A 21,638-nucleotide genomic window follows, 5' to 3' on the forward strand; every position below is an offset into this window, starting at 1 on the left:
ATGTAGCCTTTATATGTCTCTAAACGAGCAAATCCCGCAAGTCTTTCAACCGGTTTTTCTTATGAGGCCCTATAAGGGGGGGGGGGGGGGGGTGACATTATTTCATAATTCATGATGATAAGCTGCCATAATTTCAAATTTCAAAATTTTCAATTTGATTTAAAATTTTAGGGCATTTTCTTTGGCTCTGCTGACCGCCTAGATTCCTGATAATAAGAAAACTCAGTTGTTTGCTCGATTCTTTATACTATAGTCATACTGTAATTTACAGTCTTAGGCAGGGTCGCAGGGAGGATTTACGATAAAAGGCAAGGCACGCCTGAGGCTGACTCTACTAAGGGGTCGGGGGAAAATTGTTGAGACGATGGTTGCGAAAATTGCGGCTATTTTGGTTGCTGAAATTGCGATGGCGGCTATTACTTCTTAAGTCATTTAAATATAGTTTGAAAATTACTGGTATACTATCGCCATAATTCATACATCTTGGCAATAAAATATGCAATTAATCTTTTCAACTGTATATAATTTATATACAGTTGAAAATATATTAGGAAGTTAAAAACGTTTAAGTGCTAATTTTGATCAAAACAGACATGCTGCACCAAAAATATTTTCATTATTCAAGTAATGTTTCTAACTTTGCCTGCTAGTGTTGCATCAGCTGAAATTTCGTCCAGTAAGCTTGAATTCATAAAGAAATACCTTCGCTTTACCATTTGCTTCGCTTCTATGGCTTCAACGGCCATTGAAACTGAAATTGCCGAAAAACCTGACTACAGCTCCATAATTGAACTGATATTTTACAGATGAAAAGGCTTGGTAATCTAACTATCTAGGAAATTTCCTAAAGCTACCAGCTCTGTTTGACAAACACAATGGAGTTAATGCTTCTTCTACCTTATAAGATTTTGCTATTATTGTTACTTTTATTGACATGTTTGTTGGAGAGAATGAATTGCTTTTTCAATTGAGGTATCATCTATTGACCCCTGAAGTCATGGGGGCACCTCTCTTACAATGAAAAATTATAGAAAAATAAGTAAATCGAATTATAAAGAAATTATGAGTCATACATATATGATTCATAGATTTAGACAAACAAAGAACTCTAACGGACATGCTTATATAAATAAGAATGACGAAGAGTTACCCTGAATTGAAGCTGTCCATTTTTGGCAATAAACAGTGTTTCGAAAAAACAATTTGAGTTATAGAAATTTTGTTTTTTAATTCTGCGAGCGTTGATGTAATACCACCGAAAAAAATAAATTACTCTTATTCTGTGGTAATACCATGAGTAAAAAATGCCTGCCATATTTGGTATAACGGTCCAAGTGTAAATCTAGCTGTATTTACATGCTTGCTACTGCGTTGGAGCATTCGACACGCCCTGCAACTAGAAAAGACGCTGTGCAAGTGCAAACGCGTTATCATTATTCTCTTCGTGAGTTGGTGCCAAGGTCAGACGTTTGCAAAGCAGTTGTGAAAAACCCAAAGAAAAACAATTCCAAAATGGTAAGCAATCGTTTTTCAATTTCTAGGGTTTATTTTTGAACAAAGTATAATATTTTAATTGAATTTGTTTGAATTTCAAACGTACAGCGGGTTAGGGCTAGGCCAAATTAAGGGCAAAGCCTACTGCTTCCAGGGTTTTAGTTTCAGGCTAGTTTAACGAAGCTTCTGCAGAATGCTTGAAGGGTTCTTCTTTATACGGAGACTAAATTCAGCCATCAAAACATTTTGGCCACTGGCGGTTTGTTAAATTGGGTAGTTTTAGAGCGCGTGGCGCTGGCGACGCTTCATTGAACTTTCTTTCGTGAAATTTGAAATCTGCAAGGAATCTTGCGCAGCGGAAGTTTGTATTAGCGGAAAGTCAAGGCTCGCTGGGTATTTTTGTAGTTTGTGTCAACTGCGGGGATGTTTCAACACTGCTTTCTTCCCGATCAGATCTCATGATTCTCTCATATTGGTAGGGCCATTTCCGTATTTTTTCAGTGGTTATTAACGGTTACCAAATAAGGCGATTGTAGCAGTGAGCGACAGCACTTCCGCTATACGTCTCTCTTGCAATGCCAGCAAGCAAGCCTAGACGGAATTTAGAAACTGATGTTGTAATAATATGATGAAAAAGAGATGATTTTAGCATTCAAAGAGTCTCTACTCTATATCTAGATGGTGAAAAAGTTTATTAACAGAGCATATTTAAAAGTATAATTGTGCATATAAGTACAAGTTACAGAAAACATAAGACTCCAACAGGAAATGTTGGGCTAGAAATTTTGCTCCCTGTAGAGTTCGAAATTGGGGTTGAAATTGCAAATATCTTGAACGAATTAAAGAAATAACACAGTTGGGTATAAAAAGATAGAGGTGGAATTTTTTGAAACCAACAAAAAAGGCGGTTTGATCAGTAGTGTAGCCAGGGTGGTAAGATTAGGGGGCAAAGGCGAGTTGAGCATGGGAAAATTAGGGTTCACACTCTTTTTAATGTCGGAAAATGCCCTTTTTCAAAGAAATTTTTTGCTCTTGAGGAAGCTTCCACACCCTCTTGCCTCCACTTCCCTATGCCATTGATTTAACATTATTTTTATTAGACAATGATGAAAATGCAGTTAGTTCAAGAACCAACAATGATGATGATGCAACTATGATAAATATAATTATGGTGTAAATGAGGAGAATTATGTAATTGACATTGAATAGATTAAAATGACAAATAAATTGATTATTGACCTCAAATAATAGTTTTTTTAATGCAGTTTCTTGAAAATTTTAAATCCAAAAAAATTTGTTTTGACCAGATTTCGTTTCATTTTGAATTTAATCAAAGAAATTTTTTGTTAAAATATTTGTACGAAATTTTGTCTAGATCGAATTTTCTGTAGTTAATATAAGTTATTTTTCGGAAATGGTAAGCAAATAAAGGCTTAAAATCGGTGTCTGAAAAACTCTAACTTAGAGTTGGTGCAACAGAACTGAGAGTACCACCACTTGCATATTCATTTTGTGAACTACCATTATTTGATTCGCTTGGAGATAAGAATGTCAGAAATACATTGTGACATCAAAGTGGTGTCACAGTATCACCAAGCTAAAAATTTCTTGCGCAGTATCCAATTATCAAAATGCAAGACCTAGTAACTCACAAACAATGAAAGATATTGAAAAACAAGTAACAAATTTGTGATCAGCAGGTTAGATTAGCCAATAAAATGCAATTGCAATTTTTGACTGGAGAGGTCCTTTAATCCTTCTAATTATTTGTCCTGAGGATTAACTGTCATGTCATACTACCAAAGAATTAATAATTAGCCAAGTTCTCGATTTTCAAAAAGATATGCCGGCCGCTGAGCAATGACAGAGGACAATTGAAGTAGCTATACTTCATCAAATCAACTAGTTTAAACATTTTATTTGAGACTACTCTTTTGTATTATGTAATCTTCTTGTGCTAGGGTTAAAAATGGAGGTGTTAATAATTTGTAAAATTCAATGGAAAGGACTACTATCTACATCAATCAAATGTTCAATAGGCTCAAGCCAGAGGTCTGTGTGGCTTGTTTGTGGCACAGAAAATATTTGTTCTTAACTGCAGCTCCAGCTAGAAAAAACTTTCCACCCCTGAATGGTGTATTCAATGGTTTTAAACCAAACTCTACAACAGGAGTTCTTAATTATTGTAAGTGCTGGGGCAGAAAAAGGTATAGAATTTTTTGGGGGCCACTTGTTTTTCAATTTATACCTACCTTGTGTTAAAAGGCTACTGCTTAAAATGAAATTCAGATCTCATGTTTACCAGGCTAAGTTAGTGATATAATCCAGAGGCTGGATGGGTGCTATTGTCACCCGAGCGCAGAATTTACCACACCAACTTTTTCTATGTAGTTTTGGGCGTATATTACGAATTTGAATGTTGATTAAGTGTTTTAGGGGGCGTTTCTGAGAAACAGGGGGTCAAACTTCAAAAATTGGGGGTAATTGGCCTGTCAGGCACTAATTGCTTGTGGTAATTTTCATGTCAGTCAAACATAATATTACTTATTATTAGCTCTATATCAGCGATTTTGGTCATTATAAAACTGGTTCCTTAGGGTAGTTTATATCCTTTACAGTATTAAAGAAGCACATCAGATCCAGTCTCAAACATTGATTCTTCAGTAATCTCAGACAACGATGTAGAAAACTCTCCATTTAAAGCCTTTTGTATAAATTCTTTACAAAATGGTTCTGTGATGGACATTATTCCTGGCCTGTGTTTCTCAAAAAGTGTCTATTTCAGAATCTGATGGCTTTGGTACTCCTGTGGTTTTCTTACTATTGTAGGTTTTTGCTTCCCCTCCACAAATTTCTTCATCTGGCTGCTTCTTCTTAAAGTTTGGGAAAGAAAAGTCAATTTCGCTGACTTGTCCATACAACCCCTTTTTGGTAGTACCTGGCACAAGCCAATATGCCTTTTCCTAGGTAACAGTTTTGTTTTCACGCATCCGTACTGCTGCTTCAACGGCAAAAAGCAACGCTGAAACGTGTCTGCACCACTCACCAAGACCTGCCACACAGTTGCAATGACAGGCGGAAATCTTCCCTTGTGGTTCACAAACAGCCCATGGCCTAAGTGGGGTTTCATTCAGTTTCTGGGGGGAATCAACCAATACAATTTTGTCGTAGTTGTTCTTGGTACCAATTTCTTTAGATCCAACCAGAAATTGCAGAAGTCTCTTTTCTTCATAGAGTATGGTTATACACCTCCTATCAAACTTATCTTGTCCTAATAACAATTATATTCTTCTTTCGACAATCCGCTAACGAAGGAGCTTGTACCACATGAGTGGCTTGTACTCAATGATATAGAAGCGCCGAAGGCGCTAGATGTCTAACTCACAGGTACGCTGTGATGCAAATTTGTTTACTTCTGCCATTTTGAATAGTGGCAAAAAGGAACTTGCTCCATACTGAGCCATTATATATTTGGTAAAAGTAAGGATTGATTTTGTTTACTTCTCTTTCGAGTATGGATGTGAAATTTAGTGAGTGGCCTTATATTGCAATCGAATTTATGAATTGATGTTAATATTGGAAAAATAGGCCGTCATTCGCAAATTCCAAGCATTTACAGTTGCCGTGCTTGCTGTGGTGTTTTCTGTCTCATCTAAATTCCAGAAAATCATTGTCGAAGATGGTTGATCTGTTCTAAAACGGATCCAGCAACAGTTTTTAGCCACTCAATGCATTACTTTCTTAACACGTTTGTACAAAGATGTGATTTAGTTACTTTTTCTTTCTTGGTTTACAGAAACTGCTATGAAATATATAGGCCTAACTCTAGAAAAAGCCGAAAATAGGTCATAATTCAATGCTTGGATATTAATAACAGAATTTAATCATAGTAACCAATTTTTAATTCGATATAATTATTGATATTTTTAGACAATTTCAAAACCACACTCGTTGCTTGTAATTATTCTTCAGGACAATGTGTCCCTCCCTGTATCTTTAGGGCTATAAAATACCTTTGGGGTACATATTCATGATAAAGATTACTAATTTGGCCTTACCAAGGGGAAAGAAGTTTAATTCATATCAAATTTGATTTCTACAAATTCAATTTGACAATTTAAATATGAAAAAATTAGTACTTTTCTACTCATGCTACACTAGGCTCTAAACGACAGACAGAAAAATTCATGAATTATATGTTTAAAATGGTCTATATTATTAGATAATTAGACTCAACAAGTTCTTTCTAATTGATATAAGATAAGAATTGCAAGCACATACTTTTTCAACTCATAAAAACACGACAGGCCACTGCTATATTCCCCATATAACTGCGTAAACTAAAAGAGCCATATTTTTTGAAATTCTGTTTAAAAACCCCAAAAAATTGTTATGTGTTGTTGATTTATATCTCCTCTAACTACCTGCATCAGAAAAGGCACTGAAATTGTTGTGAGCCACGAGAAAATCATTCATTAAAACAAGCAATTTTCCATACTGAACCCTATTGCAGCTCACTTTTTGCCTCTATTTAAAATGGTGGAAGTAAACAAATTTGCCTCACTCTGCAGTACGCAGCATGACCTGAATTAGACATCTAACTAAGCAGTGACATTCTTCAGGCAATGTAACATGTGTGGTCATATTATCTTTTTTCTTTTTTAGGCTATGTCAGGGATTTCCGTCTCAAAGGAAGCAATTGAAATATATAAGACCAAGTTTCAACCTGAGAAAACAACAATGGCTATATTGATTTTTGGTGTGGTTGATGAAAAGGAAGTTCAGGTTGTAAAGGAAATCTACCCAGAAGAGGTTGATGCAAAATTAGCAGAAGCTATTGCAGGAGGTTTCAAGCAAAAAAGTCATAATGGAAAACCTGAACCCAATAACATGGCCTATATCCGATACTTGTTTTTGAAAGACCAGACACCACAATATGCTGTAGTGAAGTTAAAGTCATTAAGTGACCTTACTGTGTTGGCTTACCTTGCATGGTAGGTAAACATTTTTTGTTTCAAATTTTTAATAAGCCCCCTCTCTCTAATATGCCCCTAAACAAGTTGCGAAAAGTTGGAAAAACAAATAAGCTCCCAGGGGCTTGATAGAGCTTTTACGGTATAAGAAGAAGACTTTTAAAAAGGAGAAGCACCCTTACGCTGCTCTTAAGCGGTCAGATTTTGCCAAATTAGACTTTTTCAAGAATCCTATGTGTTCTATTCCATTCAACAACTCGAAAGGTGAGTAAATGACATTCTTGCTTGCCCACGCTGCTGCATCATCCGAATTGCCATGTTCTGCATTGTTTCAGTCGCTTTACAGTACTTTAAAGAAAACATGGAGTGAATGCAACAAAACAATATCAGGAAAACATTGCGGTCGCACTGCCAATGACTATAGGAAGGTCCACGAAAAACAAGAGAAGCTCCAATGACACCTCCAAGCCACGCCCACTTTCTATTGTTTTATGGTGAGGGTTTGCCTTCTGGGATGTTTTTGTCTGGAGGATGGTTAACAACTTTTCTGGAATCATCAACAAAAAATGAAAAAAATTATTCATTGCTAAAAACTCGTAAATTTAATGTAGTCCTTTCCTTCAGTGAAGCGCAACTTGTTCAAATATGTATTTAATGTTCCAAATACAGGACATTGATTAAGCTGTTTTTTGTCTATTTTGTTCATTTTTTACTCCTATTTTCTACTCCTGAGTGACATTTTATTATGGCATGCCTACTGTCAATGAATTTTTAATTGTAATACTTTCCAAAGGTTTTTATGTATCTTGTTTCACTTTCTTCATATTATTTATTTAAGGATCCCAATTGAGTGTACTGTCAGGCAACGTATGGTGGCATCTACAGTAAAAGAAGAAATTTATAAAAAGCTTGATGGCACTAAAATCAATGCAGCATGCCATGATGAAAGTGATCTTGACTACATAGACATTCTTGGTAGACACAAGTGAAGAGTTTGTCAAAGAAAAAACATTTTTTTACAAAGTGCTTGGAAATTGCTGTTGATAAATGTTCTGGACAAGGTATATTTGATTATCCTGTATCCCAAAGCAGTCCTGTCTTTGCGAATGTTCCAAGACTTACATCATCCTTTATGAAATAAACAAGTTATAGATGTGACCTTTTCTATGAATTGTTCTTAATTTTACCATGAAAAACATTTTGGGAAAATGATTGTGTTTGACTACCCTATGTGCACTTTTTGCCATACATTGATCATTAAAATTTCATGAAATATATTATCATTGGACAATCTGTGTGATAGCTCATTTTCTGTTGAGCCAGAAAGTGGAAAGATCAACAGGAAAAATATATATCTTAGGAAAAGTAAGATTGGTTGAAAAAGTAAAGTTCTGTTGTAGTCATACTGTAAGAAAAAAGATCTATAAAAATAAATGAATGGCCACTCTAGCAAGCTCCTTGATGGACGCGATATTTGGTTTCCTCTCTCTAAAAGCCAAACTATTGACGGAGTTGGATTAAACTATACATCTTTCGATGCACAAGAATTTGATTATTCTAACCATTTCAAAAATATTGGCAAATATTGTAAAATGGTACTTTCCAGGCATATTTATTGTTTGAATGAGTGTACCATCTTCAAAAGCTACCATATCGTGTCTCAGATTTTCCAAACTCCTCCTCCTCTTGAGACTAAACCCTGTCAAAAATTGGTAAATAATTTTTCTACCCTCCCGTAGTTGTACATTGGAACTCCATATAACGAACCCTTGATGAAACGAACTTGCCGGTAAAACGAACTAAATTTCTGGTCCCCTGGATTATGCCTAACAAACGACACTCATTTTTTATAAAAACAAAGGTCGATGTTGAGTACTCCAGTTGTTCTCAGAATTTCGTTGTTCTCAGGTTTATCACGATTGAATAGTTTCTTAATTTGTTTGCTTCGAGTACTGAAGTTTCTTAATTTTTCCTGACTCTCCAGTAATCGTTTCTTATCGTTTCCAGTAATCGTTTGGGTCCCAGCAGATCACCATTCACTATAACTTTTCTGATCTCCTAAATATATGGGTACTTGAAAATAACCACAACAATTTGTTCGCATTTTTCTCGAAACCTCTGTAAGTTTCAAACATGGTAGCATTGTGTGCCTTGAAAGTTATTAGACTGTAAAGATATCGAAAAATGGATTTTTTATCCAGAAAACGTTCAGTGTTACCTTAAAATTAATCACAGATTCAAAAGTGCCCTCAAATAGGTTTCTGTGCAAATACAATACGTTTGAGCCGGCCAAGATAGGTTGAGATACAAAACATGACCCTAAATCGAGTCATATTTCAAATTAAACTACAGTATTTCATAAATCAAATGGAAAACTGTCGTGATGGTTTGGCAAAGATGTTTATAGCATGCTACATGAAATTAAGGCGGGTTCATAACAACCCCTTTATTGATGGTAGCAATGTGAATGTGACAATCAGAAGCGATACATACAACCGCATGTAAAATCTGACCGCATGTTAATTCTGAGTATGACGTCATCAAGAAAGCAATGTATATTGACTGAAGACAGACTACAATCTTTAAACATCGGTGTCTGCAACATTTTTTAAATCGGTTGTTCTTGCAAGCTAATAGGACCACCAGTTGGGACTAGTGGCGTAGTGATGGGGGGAAAGGGGGGCAACTGCCCCCCAATGCTAAGAAAGTTAGTCACTGAGAAACGTGCAGATTTGCAATAAAATAGTATTTATTCTGCGAAATTTTTACGCTGAAAATTGTTGTACTTTATGTAAAATATTTTTCCTTAAGATGTTCTCCATTAATTTCAGAAACCAAAAGAATCAGTTTGAAAAAACAAATGTTTTTGACGGAATCTTTAGACAAAGTTGTATCTGATTCAATTGGTCTGATTTTTTATTCCTGTCAGTGACCCCGATATGAGAACGAGGCCTTTATTTTCGTAGAGGACGGAGGGTCTGAAAAAGTTTTGCTGTTGTCTTGTTCATGTTCTTGAACGTGTTTTGCAGATTTCCATTTCCAAACGTGCTCTTAAAAAATTTGGAAGCGACATTCTAATTATTTCATTTTTCTATTACGGAGATGAAAAATTTGTGATTAAAGTGTGATTATTTTTTAGAGCGTACGTGATTTTAAACAGTGGTTTGCCCCTCGTATGGGGCTTCGTCTAAGAAAAGGGAAATCTATAATTCTGGTGTCTATTACTTAAGTATTTAGGCATGTCAGAATCTTGTTCGTGTACGAAAAATTGAGTACACTATGTAGTGGATCGAGTGGAACGCATACAACCATATTTATACACATATGCACTTAGTGACCAAAAGTATTGCACAGCACATGCTGAGACAGAAGCGCAGCAAAAATTCCATAAAAAATACATGGCCACAGAAAGTCCCATAAAAGTTGTTAGATGACTGTATCAAGGTTACTGAAAATAGCAAATGCAAGAATATAACCAGTGGCAATTGGTCCTCCCTCACCGAGTTGAAGCAGCTCTGGCGCCCCTTTTTGGAAATTGTGCGCCACTTTTGAAAAATGAGAATCAGGTAAACAAGTTTTTTCAGCGCCCCAACTGCCCCTCCTTCAAATTTGCTCTGGATCCGCCCATGGTACAGCCTTATTATCAGCGTGTCAAATTACCCCAGTGTACCCATTTTCAGGCTGGTATCACAATTTGAACAAATCAAATACTGTGCTAAGAGCCCAGACTATGAAGGTAAGATAAGTGCAAGGTAAAACCCCAATTTAAGGACGAAGGGGGTAAAATTGTCAGTTATTTTTATTTATGTTTGTCAGTCATTCCAGTTTGTTGAAAGAGAAGAGAAAGCTACATTTCATATTCAAATAAAAGAGAGTAATTATTCAAAGAAGAACGCCAAAATAGAGGCATGGGCACCAGTACCATATGCTAATTAAATCATCAAAGAGTAATTTTATCTAATTTCCTCTTGAAATATTCCACTGCACGATAATTCACATAAGTAATAATAAAATTTAAGTCATAATAAAATTATGATATTTTTTTCAAAATCAGTAATCGCAGATGGGGGTATTTGTCTAAATTCGAGGACTTGTCTCAAGTACCCCAGTCAAAAAATAACATTTGGGACCATTTTTCAACTTATGTCTGTTCGGCATCGTCATCAGCGTGTCAAATTAACCCAGTGTACACATTTCAGTGCTGACATAACAATTTGCATGGTTTGAACAATTTGCATGATTCATGTTCTAACAGATTTACCCAGACTTACCCAGGGTACCCAGACTAAACGTAACAAAATACGCCCAAAATAGTAAAACTTTTTAAACAATTACAAGAAAGTTAGAAACATTCTTAAATATATTTCAAGCTGATTTAAAGGGTGTGGTTGCAAAAATATTCTGTTCACTTTGGTCGTAACCACTTTTGGTTTTGCACTGCAGTCTCTGATACCTCTTGGTGGCCCTACCAACACCAGTAACAAGCTGTTCTACTACAATAAAAATATTGACTGGATTGGTCTGCATTTGCTCTGATAGAAACATGGCTTTAAAGGGTGAATAGCGCCAAGACGTATTATATTATGATGATTTGTGGAGCTAAAGAAATTTCTTAGAATAAGCTCTTGAAAGGCTACGCCTCAACAGGTGTTCTTTAGTTGTCTGCATTGAAATAGAAATCGGGGTAGAGGATTTCCTTTCGTAGTGATTGTCACAGGAGCACGAGTTTGAATGTTTTGACAACAATTGCATGGAAATAATTATTTCTCACAACAAGAACCCCTGCCATGGCGCACCATTTCATCTTGAGATAGAGACTAGGATATTTCTTGTCCTTCCAAAGCTAATCCTGCCGTGCTACTTGGGGGTTAGAGGGTCATTTTTTTCTAATAAGAGGCCTTGGCAAGCCTTTTTCCGGGAATGCTAGCCGCACGTCTCTCCGCTTCTTCTTTTTAAGAACGTTGTGTTCTCCTTCGCGTCAAGCTCTTCCCAATTATTGCTGGATACCTTTCCCAGCCAGGTGTGCTGGGTCAATTAAGGCGCAGTATTCTTCGCTTCATCTTTATTCTTTTGGGCCATTTTCATCCTCATCAAAACCATACTTTCGAAATCTTCCACACCAGTTTCTTCAGGATTGTTGATAGGTCGTGTAAAAGCCTAAGAAATACGAATTATAAAAAAAGTCACATGACGAAAAGCACTTTATTAGAAAATTCTCGGTTTGCTAGTTGAATAGCATTCAATTCTTTCCGTTTAAACGCTGCTTTATGGTATACTGCAAGGTCAAATGTTGTCACGCTTTTTTTATAAGGAACCACTTTATAAGGAACCTACCTACATGTAGAAGGCAGAGAAAAAATTAAAGAACCGTTAGTACTAAAGACCAAAACCCCTAAGGAACTTTTCATTTTTCGAATATTTCTATCATTGCAAACAATCAAGAATTAGAAGCCAGTTCCTTTCATTTGGAGTTAAAAATCACACAAATTGTGTGTTACCAAAGTAGCTACCGAGTGTTTCATTGTGAAATTTCGAGTGTTTCATTTTCCTTCTTGATTGAATTTCCACTTTTTCATATAGCAAACGTCTTTCTAGTCTTCTTTCTGTTTTCATCTTGTTCCTAGCTACAGTCAAGAATCTAACGACACTAATACAGAATTCTAATGTACTATGTGCAATTTTTATGCCATCTTTTTAAAAACATTGTATAATCGTGTTCCTCTAAACACATCTCTTCGTAAGATATTCCGACATAGCTAGAATCAAGAAACTCTGCTACTTTAAGATCAATTATTCAAGCAATTGTTTTTCTAGAAAATGTACCATTGTTTTTGGCAAGTCAAAAGGTTTTTGAAAAACCTTTTGGTTCCACTTTTAACTAGTATCCAGCTTTTAAATGAAAAATAAAAGCAACATTTAAACAGTTTTTACTTCAATCTTTTTATAAAGTACAATTTTAAATCTAACCGATCCATATCGGGGGAAGGTAAACACATGGCAAAAAAGCTTGATAAGATTTCTCAAAAAATGGAGTAGTGTCAATGGGGCCTTGTTCTAGACTAGAAACTTGAAGACATTTTCTTTATATCAAACAAAATAAAAAAATATATTGCTAGTCACTCATGCTAATGGGTTTCAAACAACCTAAAAAGAAAACGCTTTTCCTTACTCTCTAAGATCCCTAGATTTAGATAAAGTACCGATGCATTCTCAAAATGACAAAATTGTCTTCTTTTATTAAACTTGCGACCTTAAGGTTAACATGTAATTTAATTTTCATAGTTGCAAAAAAGTTGTCACTGGACACTGGCATATAAACAGGGCTATATTCTGGATATATTCGGGTCAATTTTGCTTAAATGTAACCAGAATCTGACCGCTAAATTAAACAGTCTTGCATATATGGGTCTAAATTTTATGTGACTGTTACTTTTCGCAGAGTCGATTCTATATAAACTAACTCAATACCTTGAATGTAGTGGTTGTCTGCTTAACACGGGCTCCTATTTCTGCATTGCTTTGTTTTTCTTTATTCGCTGTCTTTTCGCCTTGAAGCCAGGATATTTTCAAAGGATTTTCCGTAAAACCATGCTCAAACTCCATAGCAATAAGCTGTGCGAAATGATGGACAGGTTTAGTGCACATTCAGACAAATTATTAATCCTACAGTGATGGTTATTGCTCAGACTATAAAAGTGGTGTTTACATAGAATTTCAGCCTGTATTACAGTAAAAGGCATACATTTCCACAAATAAGAACCTACTTTTTCATAAGTCAGTTTTGTTTCTTATTTAAAAGGTGTATCGGTCCAAGGTTATTTCACTACGGGGTATATTTCTTGTGTTTTGGGAATTAAAGAGCAAAAATATTACATAAAATTTTCAATTAATTTATTTCTTTGTAACACGAAATTGTTTTAAAATAAACAATTTAGATTCTTTTAGGGGGAAGAGCTGGGTTAGCAAAGCACCACAAGGTATCCTGGATCCTATCGGAGAAAGACATTTTCGGAAAAAATAATTATGTTTTTTGCTTAATTCCTCATCTGAAAAATTTCAAGTAAGATATATTACATCCATTTTTAAAAATAGTGTAATAAAGAATCAATTAGGTAAAGAGAATCTTTTATTTGAAGAATTTTTAATTAGAGAATCCGGTTTTCTAATATAATCAGTTTCTTTTCTTACCGCTTGCGAAGATTTTTGAAATTCAATTATGCCCAGTCCATTTTTCTTTGCCGAAATTAGAACATCGATTACATTGCCATACTATAACAAAGATTCGAACATTACTAATTGCTTTGAAAAAAACATACATTTTACAACATACTACTCATCTTGTAGGTTTACAAACACAGTAAAAACTTATGACTCTGTCATCGAAAAACACCTTTTAGATAACCCAGATTGTGCAATATTCTATAATGACGACATGCTTCATATAATTGGCAGGGCCTGGTCGTCTTTTTATCTGAGGAGTGTCAGACTAAAAAGTTTCTAGTGTATTGTGAAATATTTGCTTTTTTCAAAGCCACTTTCAAGTTCTGTACCGCCAAAAAATTGTTCACATTACTAAATATCTAAACTTCTTAACAATAATTCGTGCGTTACAATTTTTGGACTACTGATATCATTTTGCAGTATGGTATTCAATAATTCTCACGAAACTTAAAAAAATAATTGCAACTGTAAGTCCCGTTGCTATAAGAGGGCATTTGGGGTGCGAAATTATCCTTGAAAAAATTGCGAAAATGAAGAGTTTCACAATCTAGGAGTGCTTATTCTGCAAATTTCCCAACTGGTCGGCAAATGAGGGCTTACCTAACTTGTCTGCAACCGGGGCTTGGAAACCCCCCCCCCCCCCCCTCTGAGCACAAAAACTAGCGATGGATTTGATAATTGCTCATAAATATTTGGCACTATTTCCTGTTATTGTATCTATCAGTGCATAAGCTTTTGTTAGAAAATGTCATTTAAAAATAATACCTTTTCGAAAAGATCGCGAAGAACTACTTCATTGTATCCACCGTTATCATGATCTCCTTTGTAGACCTTCCATTTTACCTTTGAATAATTGTAAATTCAGTTTTACACTACTCAAACTACTCAAAAATGTAAAAGAACGGTTCAAGCCCGCAACTACCTCATACTTATCTCTACATTGAAAATTATAAATTTAAATACACAAATGCAATAAAAAGTGTCCTAAAACACATCTATTAGTCTACAACTTCCCTATAACATCAGGTGTTTATATGCCAGAATATACTGTCAATTCTTACACAAAACATTAAACATTCTATGATTTAGATGATATTTATTTATGTAAATAGAATATTTTAGTTTTCTTTATATAAACGTACTTCAACCGGCTGTATTAGGATTACTTTTTATGTCTTTATGACATTTTAAATTTTAACAGGGCCCTTGTTGATAACAGTACTTTCTTGTACTGATAAGGTCACCTTGTATAAACATATTATCATACATAATTATATTAAGTATATTAAAGCATTACAATAGATTGAGGAAGTCTGACATTTCAAAATTTCCATCCCAGGGTTGGAGCTAATATGTTCAAGAATTTTAAGGACCTTTGGGATGTTATTTCCTTTCGGGCTTAACTATGGAGTCCTAAAGATATCTGTGGTTTGTTTAGTCTTTTGAGCCTCATTTCAGTTTAGCAAAAATAATGAAAGCGTGTTTTCAGCAGACAGTAACCATAAAACCCTCTTGGTTTCAACTAGCCCAGTTTTTCTTAGTAATTGACTTGTCCTGTATACTAACAAAGAAAATCTAAGAAGAAAATTTAAGTCCATTCTTTGTTAAAAGCCAGGAGAGGGTCTTTTTGTGATGCAGATCAAATGAAATTTTATCAGAGTTAATTTCACGAGTGACGTTATAGAGCTTGATTTCGCTAGGGGTTCTTATTTCAGCTGATTTGTATTATTCTCGTTTGGGTGTCAATGCTCATGCTTCAATTTGGTATTTAAGTCCTTATGTGCTTCTTTGATGCCATTGGGAATAATAGAGAAGAAGGAATTCTGTAGTTTGGGCTTCTGCACGAAAGTGGGGGTCCCTTGACTCTGATGGGGGAATTTAATTGCTTCGGATCGGGATTATCGTGCTTATTTCTTATGCTGTTTCCATGCTGTTCTCCTCTCCCGTTCCTCCCTCCCCTTTGGGATCGAGTGTAGCGTGTTTTTTCAAACTCTTGTTGATTAAATTGTTTTAGACTGGGGCCTATTTACATTACGGGATTCAGTTCAAAGTTCTTTCTATTTTTCGTTTAGGAAAGACAAGGCTCCTTATTCAATCGTGTTTTCTCTTCCCCACTCATATCTTAGGTATCTAAGGTAGGACTGGTAAATCGGCTCCCTGGTGGGGAAAGTGGAACTTTTAATCCATAACTTTAAGCTGCTTGGGTTAGGTGAAGCAACTTGTGCCGATGCACCGCAGCCCAACGTTGCTTCCTGTGATGAGGGAATGTGGCCTCAAGACCTGATTTGATGAGGGATGTGGCAATGTCTTCTGAGAGAGCTGGTCTATTTCAATTAATGGAACGCATTTGTTGATGTTTTTTAAAACGAGTAAGAAATTTACTGGGGCTCTGCTATAAAATATTGTCTCAGCTAAATCATAAGTAAGCCTATTCTTTTCTATATGACTTCATTTTTTCAAGGTTTGCAATTTAGCAATGCTTTGTCTTTATCATAAATGAACAATAAATAGTAACTTTGGTTTTTTGATCCTTCTCCTGTTTTTTGAAAACTTTCCAAACTCTGATGAAGAAATCTTTCAATTAGCAACAACAGTTTTTAAATATGATTAGTCCCCCCACTTTTTCAGAAAGTCGGTCCTTGAGATTCTTGCAAACCGGATGAGAAAACTTCGGGGGGGGGGGGGGGTTGTAAGTTATCTAGATCGTCACATTCAAATGACATTTCTTGGGAGACAAGAGTCGTATCCTCCACAAGAAAATGTTGCAATCAGGGGAAAGGGCGTGGTCCACAAGGGCGTGGTCCACGACACACCTTTTGTCCTTCCCCCTATTTATCCCAGGCCGGAGCCGCCACTGGAATGAAGTAGTGTGAATAAATAACTGCATGTCTATTTCTGCAGTACATACAATATTTAGCACTATGGCCATCCTCTCTGTAACTTTTAAAAACATTCATTTATACACAAGTATGGTAAAATAAACTAGACTAGCAAACCTTCAATTTGGGAGTATTGTTTTCTTCTATCTTTTCTTTCCTTTCCTTTGCAAGTTGAGTTCTTATAAGTTCCTGCTCTTCCTTTAGCAGCTTTGAGCCTTCTTCTCTGAGCCGTCTTATCTTTGAAGGAAAAAAATGTAGAATAAGTAGAATAGATGGAAGTTGAATTGGTTATCTGTAAACAAAAAATCTTATCATAAAGTAGAGGTCTTAGGCTGTAAATTTCCTGGAGCTATGTATAGTGGAATATTGAAAGAAACTTAAAGTAATACCTCTTCTTCCAAATCGTGTTTTGCCTTAGCACCATCTTCTTTTTCTTGGCTGGCGGATGCCTCTCTTGCCTCAAGATCTTAATGAAAAGAGATTCATCATCATGCAATAAGTGAAATTTCCTTGTTTTTGAGAGATCATTATTTCCAGAACCAAATTTCCATATTTCCAGAACCAAATTTCAATTGAAAAGTTTTGGATGGATTATCTGTCATAAAAAGTATGTCAGAGGGTGAAAATCTAATACTATTGTACTTATTCAATATTTCAAATTACTGTTTGTGTTTAGCAAAGGATTAATGCAAAATTTTTAGCTGAAACCTTATACCAATGGCCCTTGCTGCAATTGGATATGATGCAGTTTATAAACTGGTAAGTTGCTTTTCAAGATTGGTTGGTGTTGTCTTGTCTCCTTCAATTGATTTACATTTTGCTGCTGGTATGCTGTAGAAACTTGCAAAGAAGATCTAACAGTGATCTCGTATAGACAAATGTACTATTGACACAAAAGCAATACCAATTAATATACACTATATCATTTTTATTCATTCATACTGCCACAGCACAAAGATGAAAATATAGTATAAAAATACAGTATTAGCAAAAGACTCAATTTTACTTTGTTATAAAAAACTTGCCTTGCTTAAATTTTTTCCTCTTAGCATCTAGTGCCTGAGTCCTCAACCTAGCAAGCTCTTTTGCCTTTAGAACAGCATCATAAGCTGCCTATTAGAAAAATGTACAGAAACTTATCAATAAAAACAAAGATATGTTCAACTGAATAGGCTAACTGCAACTTGATAAGTACCCTAACTTGAATTCAAGCCTGAAAAATTGTGTTCATTTTATAATGGAAAGCACCATCAGTATTGATACCTAAATATCCAATACATGATAATTGGTATAGAGCTTGACTCTATCGAATCTTTGGCATTACCTGACCTATATACAATCTGGTGTTTGCTACTTCACACTTTAGTAGACAGTACCTTATTACACGAAAATAACCCAGCCCATTAATTAACGCAAATTGAAAAATTCTGTGTTAATTAAAACCCTGTTAATTTCATGACCAAATAAATTTCTCATCCGTTATCAAATGTCTATCAATAAATAAGCATCCATTCATTTCATCCCAATTCAAAATTACTGAAAATAACCAGATTTTTCAGCTATATCTTCACTATACATTACTTTACTTTACTATATCTGAAAATAAGGAAAACAGAAAGCGTCCAAAACATAAGGATGGGAAAGTGCCCTTTTCATAAGTTCTATCAAAAATAAAACACCTTTTCCTACTTTTCCTACAACTGTTTCCCCCTGAAATTTCACATCTTCATCACATCATCTTCATCTTGCTCAATCCCTAGTACTTTTCAAGCCACCAAATTACTCTCTAGTCAGAGGATACTTGACCTCTTTCACTTAACGTCTAAAATTGACAATTGTTCAGTCTCAAACAACATGACTGCTACCTTTATTGGAATCTCAAGTCCACCTTGAAGCTTTTTTGTCACTTTTTTTTGTTTTTCTTCTGTGCTTAATTTGAATGTGTTTTAGTTAAAAAAAGTTTTGTTGACATTGATAATTTTTGTTAATTAAATACCATTCAATATTTGGATTTGGTTGACTTGCATTAATTACCACACATTTTGAAATCCAATTTCACAATTCGTATCAACTTGTGTTTGCAATTAGTTTTGCATTATTTGGTGTACCGCGTTATTTTCGTGTAATAAGGTATATCATGCCAGCACTACTTTGCATAGATAGCTCTTCAGCATTAAAAAAAATACATAAACTAAGATAGTATTTACAGATTGACTTAAGAGATAATAAATGGAAAATACTTAAAATTGGTACAAATAGATTGGAAAATTAGAGCATAGAATAAAGTCAATTCGTAAATGGATCTTCTCACAAACCTTGGCTTTTTTGTCTGTAAGAACTTTTAGAGCTTCTGATAGCTCATGGAATAAATCAGCTATGGAAAAATTAAATGTTTTCAGCCATTTAGAAACATAATAAAAAGTAACTAAATCTTTTCATATTTACTTATTAATACTTGAAGAATAATAAAGTGTTGTCCAACAACTATGATGTACAATTCATAGTCTTTCTGCTAAAATAATGATAAAAAATAAAGCATTTAAGTCCTCTCAAAATGCATTTGTAAAAAAAATTGCTGAAAGGAATTTAGATAAAATTTACTCACTCAATATTTAGTTAATACTTAAAAACATGTGACGCAAATGATTTTGTTGATACAAAATGTTGCAATAATTTTAGGTTGTAAATACTATTTTGCAAAAAAATATTGATTTACTTTATATTGATTTATTTTGGTTCAAAATAACGGAACAATCAATTGCATCAATCAGTATCCTCTCAGCTGCTCATCGTGTTGATTTAAAAGATTTGAGACATTAATTTCTAAGTTGATGCCTTCTTTAAAATCCTGGGTGCTCTTTTCCCAAATAATTGGGAAACTATTTGAGAGATTTTCTCTTTTAAATGATTCACACCACAACATATATATGTATCTATGTTTTAGTTATTATCCTGCAATAACTTATGTTGCCTTATGTTGTATATTAAGTTTTAAAAGTATCAAATGATTTTAGTTTGTTGAGAAATGAAATTATAAAACTAAAAGAGAGCGTAATAGGCATCAAATTTCTATGATGCTGATGCAAGTTTATCTTGAGAACTTGATGTGGGTACTAAGATAAATAGATAAATACAATTATCACTTGAAAAACTTTATCTTTCTTTATTTCAAAATTTAATTGACTTCTTGTCATCATTAAGATACTCTGGGCGAAGTTAACAAAATGGACCTCAAAAGGGCACAAGATGACCACAACCATTACCTGCTTTAGGATTATCAGGATTTTTGTCAGGATGACAGAGCAATGCTTTTTTTCTATAGCTTTTGATTATCTAAAAGAAAATTGGAGAGTGGATTGAGAAAACTGATAACTGTTAAACCATCAATCTTTAATCACTTTTTTTACTAAAATAATTACAAGAAACAACCATATAGACAATAGTTTAATTAACAATGGATACCAGTGTTTTTAACCAATTTGCTGTGGCACACTAAGTGTGCTGTGATATATAGTCTGGTGTGCGATGGAAATTTTCTAATTTCACCCACCCAATTTTTTCTCAAAAGTTGAAAAAATTGTGTCTTTCTTCCATTATTATTTTTTCTGTGTTTATTTGAGTCTTATTCAAGACATTTTGATGAAAATTTGGAAAGATGGAAATTTTTGCCATCACATTCTTTAGATAAGTTCAAAATACACTTCAGAATATCCTTTGCAGCAATTTTCTTGCAGTTGATACAATATTACTTTGTTTCAAATGTTTCATTCTCACATTTTACTATAGTTTCCTTTCTATTATTTAACTATATTTACCTTCCCTAGACATCGAGGCCCTTAGGCAATTTGGTCCCATATCCTCCTCTCGCTCTTGGTAGCCTTTTAGATCATCCTGGAGATACTATTAGGCTGCTCGAGTTTTGACCTTTTTATTTAAATTGTCTCTTTACTTGCTAAACCTTTAGGAATTTGGATAACTACCACTGATGGTAGTGCTAAGTAATCATAGTTCATCTCTCAATCATGAAATTCCTTGAGATATATAATTAATATAAACAGGAAAAGTGCCAGACAAAATATGCACACACTCAAGAATCACTGAATAATTTGATGCACACTCAAATGTGCATCACAAATGCACTCTTGCACTCCTGGTAATAGCTTGTGCACTCCCAAGATCTCGTCAAAAATTGCCATGAAATCCAGACAGGCACACTTGGGACCCTGGTTCTGTGTGCCTAGAGCCCAGACTGGAATCCACGTATGTTGCGCCACAGATCTGTGGTGCATAGCAATCCCCAAATTTGGAACGCCAGCGTACTTTGGCTTTAAGACTGGCGTTTGGCACACTCTTGTTGCAACAACTGACGTAATTTGGCGTACATTTAATGGGTTTATGTACAGGGCTACACCTCTCGCTATGCAGCCCTGTACGGTATTAGAGCAAGAGTGCATTTTCCAGTAAACTGAAATCACACATATTCGAAAATTTTCTTATCCTTCTGCGGCAACCATGGTGCTGCCTTGTGTAGTAGGAATATCGAGATGTTTTTTATGATAAAGGACGCATACTCACTAAGCATAAAATATTGAGCAAATAAATTCTAATTTTTCATACACACAGTAAAAATGTATTTGTTCGATTCATTGATTAATTTTTTAAAGTCCAAGAGGCAAAGCTTATGCCTCGTATATACCTGGGCCTGAGGCCCTAAAAATGTCAATGCGACCCTGTTTGCGTAAAGTGGTGGATGGAGTGGAGTACCGGCGCTACTTGGCGGATAATGGATTATCTATGGCGTACATGGTGTACCAGGTTCATACTTTCCAGTATGGGCCTAGAGCTCCTTCGGACAGAAAACGGTGTAGCATAAGAATTATCCTTTTAAGCTCCCTACATAATCATCATTGTTTAAAGACGAAAGAAATAAAAGTTCACCTCCTTTTCATTACTTTCTCGGGTTACTCCAAGAATCTCGTAGTAATTTTTTTGGCTTGATTTGCCCGCCATTTTTTGTAAGCGGTAGTCTTAACCTCTATCTCAACGACAGTACTACAAACGAGACTTGTGT

General features: G+C 35.0%; 2 protein-coding genes across 2 annotated transcripts; one reads left to right on the top strand and one right to left on the bottom strand.

Annotated features, from left to right (window-relative positions):
- The first annotated feature begins 1,341 nt into the window (after window positions 1-1,341).
- Window positions 1,342-7,618, top strand: LOC135691255 (uncharacterized). Its single transcript, XM_065209071.2, has 3 exons — window positions 1,342-1,515; window positions 6,160-6,488; window positions 7,306-7,618. The coding sequence occupies exons 1-3, from the start codon at window positions 1,357-1,359 to the stop codon at window positions 7,454-7,456; spliced, it is 639 nt and encodes a 212-aa protein (XP_065065143.2). The 5' UTR covers window positions 1,342-1,356; the 3' UTR covers window positions 7,457-7,618.
- On the bottom strand, window positions 7,495-21,634 carry LOC135688790 (dnaJ homolog subfamily C member 17). The gene is made up of 10 exons (XM_065205805.2): window positions 21,506-21,634; window positions 19,831-19,900; window positions 18,883-18,941; window positions 17,593-17,680; window positions 16,957-17,033; window positions 16,685-16,804; window positions 14,454-14,531; window positions 13,656-13,736; window positions 12,936-13,079; window positions 7,495-11,624 (listed from the first exon to the last, which is right to left on the bottom strand). Exons 1-10 carry the CDS (start codon window positions 21,575-21,577, stop codon window positions 11,502-11,504), a joined length of 912 nt encoding a protein of 303 aa, XP_065061877.2. The 5' UTR covers window positions 21,578-21,634; the 3' UTR covers window positions 7,495-11,501.
- Between the last annotated feature and the right edge of the window lie 4 nt (window positions 21,635-21,638).

This window comes from Rhopilema esculentum, chromosome 10 (genome assembly GCF_057945365.1).
Source record: "Rhopilema esculentum isolate cy_ngs chromosome 10, ASM5794536v1, whole genome shotgun sequence".
Classification (NCBI taxonomy): domain Eukaryota; kingdom Metazoa; phylum Cnidaria; class Scyphozoa; order Rhizostomeae; family Rhizostomatidae; genus Rhopilema; species Rhopilema esculentum.

Excerpts from the sequence above, each read along its gene's own strand:
- LOC135691255 (XM_065209071.2), top strand. The coding sequence starts at position 1,357 with ATGCTTGCTACTGCGTTGGAGCATTCGACACGCCCTGCAACTAGAAAA. Across the intron at positions 1,516-6,159 it reads AGAAAAACAATTCCAAAATG|GCTATGTCAGGGATTTCCGT; the intron begins GTAAGCAATCGT and ends TTTCTTTTTTAG. Across the intron at positions 6,489-7,305 it reads GTGTTGGCTTACCTTGCATG|GATCCCAATTGAGTGTACTG; the intron begins GTAGGTAAACAT and ends TATTTATTTAAG.
- LOC135688790 (XM_065205805.2), bottom strand. The coding sequence starts at position 21,577 with ATGGCGGGCAAATCAAGCCAAAAAAATTACTACGAGATTCTTGGAGTA. Across the intron at positions 19,901-21,505 it reads GAGAAAGTAATGAAAAGGAG|ATAATCAAAAGCTATAGAAA; the intron begins GTGAACTTTTAT and ends ATTTTCTTTTAG. Across the intron at positions 17,034-17,592 it reads GAGGAAAAAATTTAAGCAAG|ATCTTGAGGCAAGAGAGGCA; the intron begins GCAAGTTTTTTA and ends CTTTTCATTAAG.